General features: G+C 63.0%; 1 protein-coding gene across 1 annotated transcript; it reads right to left on the bottom strand.

Annotated features, from left to right (window-relative positions):
• Positions 1–451: 451 nt before the first annotated feature.
• On the bottom strand, positions 452–2,308 carry TMEM119 (transmembrane protein 119; the record flags this gene model as incomplete). Its single annotated transcript, XM_005869797.2, has 1 exon — positions 452–2,308. A coding segment is annotated over one exon (648 nt), but the record flags the coding sequence as incomplete, so codon positions are not given.
• Between the last annotated feature and the right edge of the window lie 4 nt (positions 2,309–2,312).

Genomic DNA, 2,312 nt, shown 5'->3' with positions numbered 1-2,312 from the left:
TGGCCGCAGGAACTTGCCATCAAAGGCAAGGAGCAGCCTGGTGGTGAGGAGACAAAGGCCAGGGCCGCCTCCAACCCCAGGCGCCAGGGAGGGTGCTGGTGCGGTGAGTGTGGCATTGCCTCCGGACCCACCCCATCCTCAGCCACTCTGCAGGGGGATGGGAAACTGAAGCCTCCCCTGGGAGCCCCCCACTGCCCACGCCTCCTCGGGGGCTCCCCTGTGGCCGCCACGCAAGGAACCTGGCTTGTGGCCACAAGTCAGGGCCGCTGCTCAGCCTTGGGGACACAGCCTTGGGGACACGAGTCACGGCCCCATCCCCCTGGGACACCCCTCTTGCCTCCCTTCCCCACTTGATTCAGCCCCTGGAGCCCCAAAGATGTGTCTCCCCCAGAAAGTTGCCCCACCCCATGGAACAGCGCAGGGGAAGTGCCCTTCAGAAAAGCAGCAAAACTCAGGCCAGAATAAAGTTTATTGTGCTGGTTTGTTACAGCTCAGCACCCGGAAAGTTGTGCAGAGGTTGGGGGGACCCCAGATGGAGGGATGGGGAAGAGGACCCCCCAGAGCCTCCCCAAATCAGGACGGAGCTCAGGCTCCCTGGTCGAGGACTAAAGAAGGCTGTGGACATAGGCTGCCAGACACCGCGTGTGAGCAGAGGGTGGGGCGGGGGGAGGGGGGGCCCTGGGTGCCCTGCTCCAGGCCAGGCGTCAGAGACCCTCCACCCCCCAGACTCCCCAGAGTGAGGTCACCTCACTCAGAGCCCCGGGCTTCTAGGCTGCTTTGGGAGCCTGACAAAAAGGTTTAGCTCATTCACCCCATCCTCACACCCCATCCCCACGGCAGTAGCGGGCCGAGCCCCCACATCCCACACCCCAGACCAACCAGACGCTGCGGGGCACCTTCCGGAACACTGAGAGCAGTAATTTCCAGAGTGCGCCCTGCAGCAGTTTCCACTGTAGCTGCTAAAAAATAATAATAATAATAACGAGAGTACCCTGGTCAAAAGCAGTTTGGGAAAGGCTGTGAAACCAGAAACCAGATTCCCCGGGGCCTTGACTGCAGGACTTGTCAGAGCCCTGGGGTGGTCTAAGGGGGTGCGGGGAGTCGAGAAGCAGCGTTTCCTCAATGCATTGGATGCCAACATCTTTTTTCCCACAGGGTACCTCAGGGAACCCAGTTTGGGAAATGCTCATTTTCGTACCTGTCAGGGTACCTCAGGGAACCCAGTTTGGGAAATGCTCATTTTCGTACCTGCCAAGAGGTGAGTAGGTGAGGGGCCCACTTCTGCCGTAGCACTAACCGCACCCGCCCCGGCCACTTCCACGTCTCCCGGTTAAAATCTTCCAAAACTCCTAGCTGATCGGTTTACGTTTCTACCTCGATGGTGATGCTGGCCCGGTCACAGGGGACCCGCCAATTGTGTTTCCTAATCGACGTGGTGGTAAGGGGGACACATCCCCAGCCCCGCCTCCCCACAGGAGCTGTGCTTGGGATGTAGCCCTTCGGGGCTGCAGAGGCAGATGTTCTAGAACTTGGTGAGGTTCCCGGGTGGAGCAGACACCAGTGTCTGTTCGCTGTAGGAGGGGACACGCTGGGATTTGCAGCTGGGCCCAGAGGGGACCACTAGGGGCCAGACAGTCAGGGCCACAGCCCTGGGGGCCTGTTAGACGCTAGGGGTGACACTGCCACAAGCACAGGGACTCTGGGGGGGCCCAGCTGGGTCCCCGGCTTCCTGGGCTAATGAGGGAGCCCCTTCTGGCTCCCCTGGACCTTCTCGGACCCCCAGGACCCCCTCTGCCAGCCCTGAGCATGGCCCCTCCGTCACCCCTGGCTTCTCTGTGGGGACCCCACACCCCGGGGCGTCCCGGTCCTCCTCCTGGCCGCCTGGCTGCTCTTTCTCTGACTTGCCCTCCGTCATCCTGGCTCCATCTCCACCGCTCGGGGCCGCCCTGGTGGGAGACCTGAGGTTCTGGGTGGCGGCGAGGATGTCGGCCTGGAGCTGCTGGGAGGAATCCAGGGCCTCCTCGGGCCGGCCGTCGGGGGCCCTGTCGGGGACCTCGCTGAAGGCCTGGGGGCCCCCGGCCCGGTCCCTCTGGTCCACGTACTTCTTCTTGGGGAAAGACGAGGGGTAGTAGGCGGAGGCCTTGTGCTTCTGGCGGGTGATGACGGCGGCGCAGACGGTGAACATGACCAGGAGGACCAGCGAGCCCACCACGGCGATGAGCATCACGTACTCGCGGAAGAAGTCCACGATGCCGTCCAGGAAGTTGGTGGGGGGCTTGGGGCCCGCCAGGGGCGTGGGCTGGGGCCCCACC

This window comes from Myotis brandtii, unplaced genomic scaffold, assembly GCF_000412655.1.
Source record: "Myotis brandtii unplaced genomic scaffold, ASM41265v1 scaffold303, whole genome shotgun sequence".
In the NCBI taxonomy this organism is placed as follows: domain Eukaryota; kingdom Metazoa; phylum Chordata; class Mammalia; order Chiroptera; family Vespertilionidae; genus Myotis; species Myotis brandtii.
Note: the sequence above shows the minus strand (reverse complement) of the source record. Positions and strands in the feature narration are given on the sequence as shown.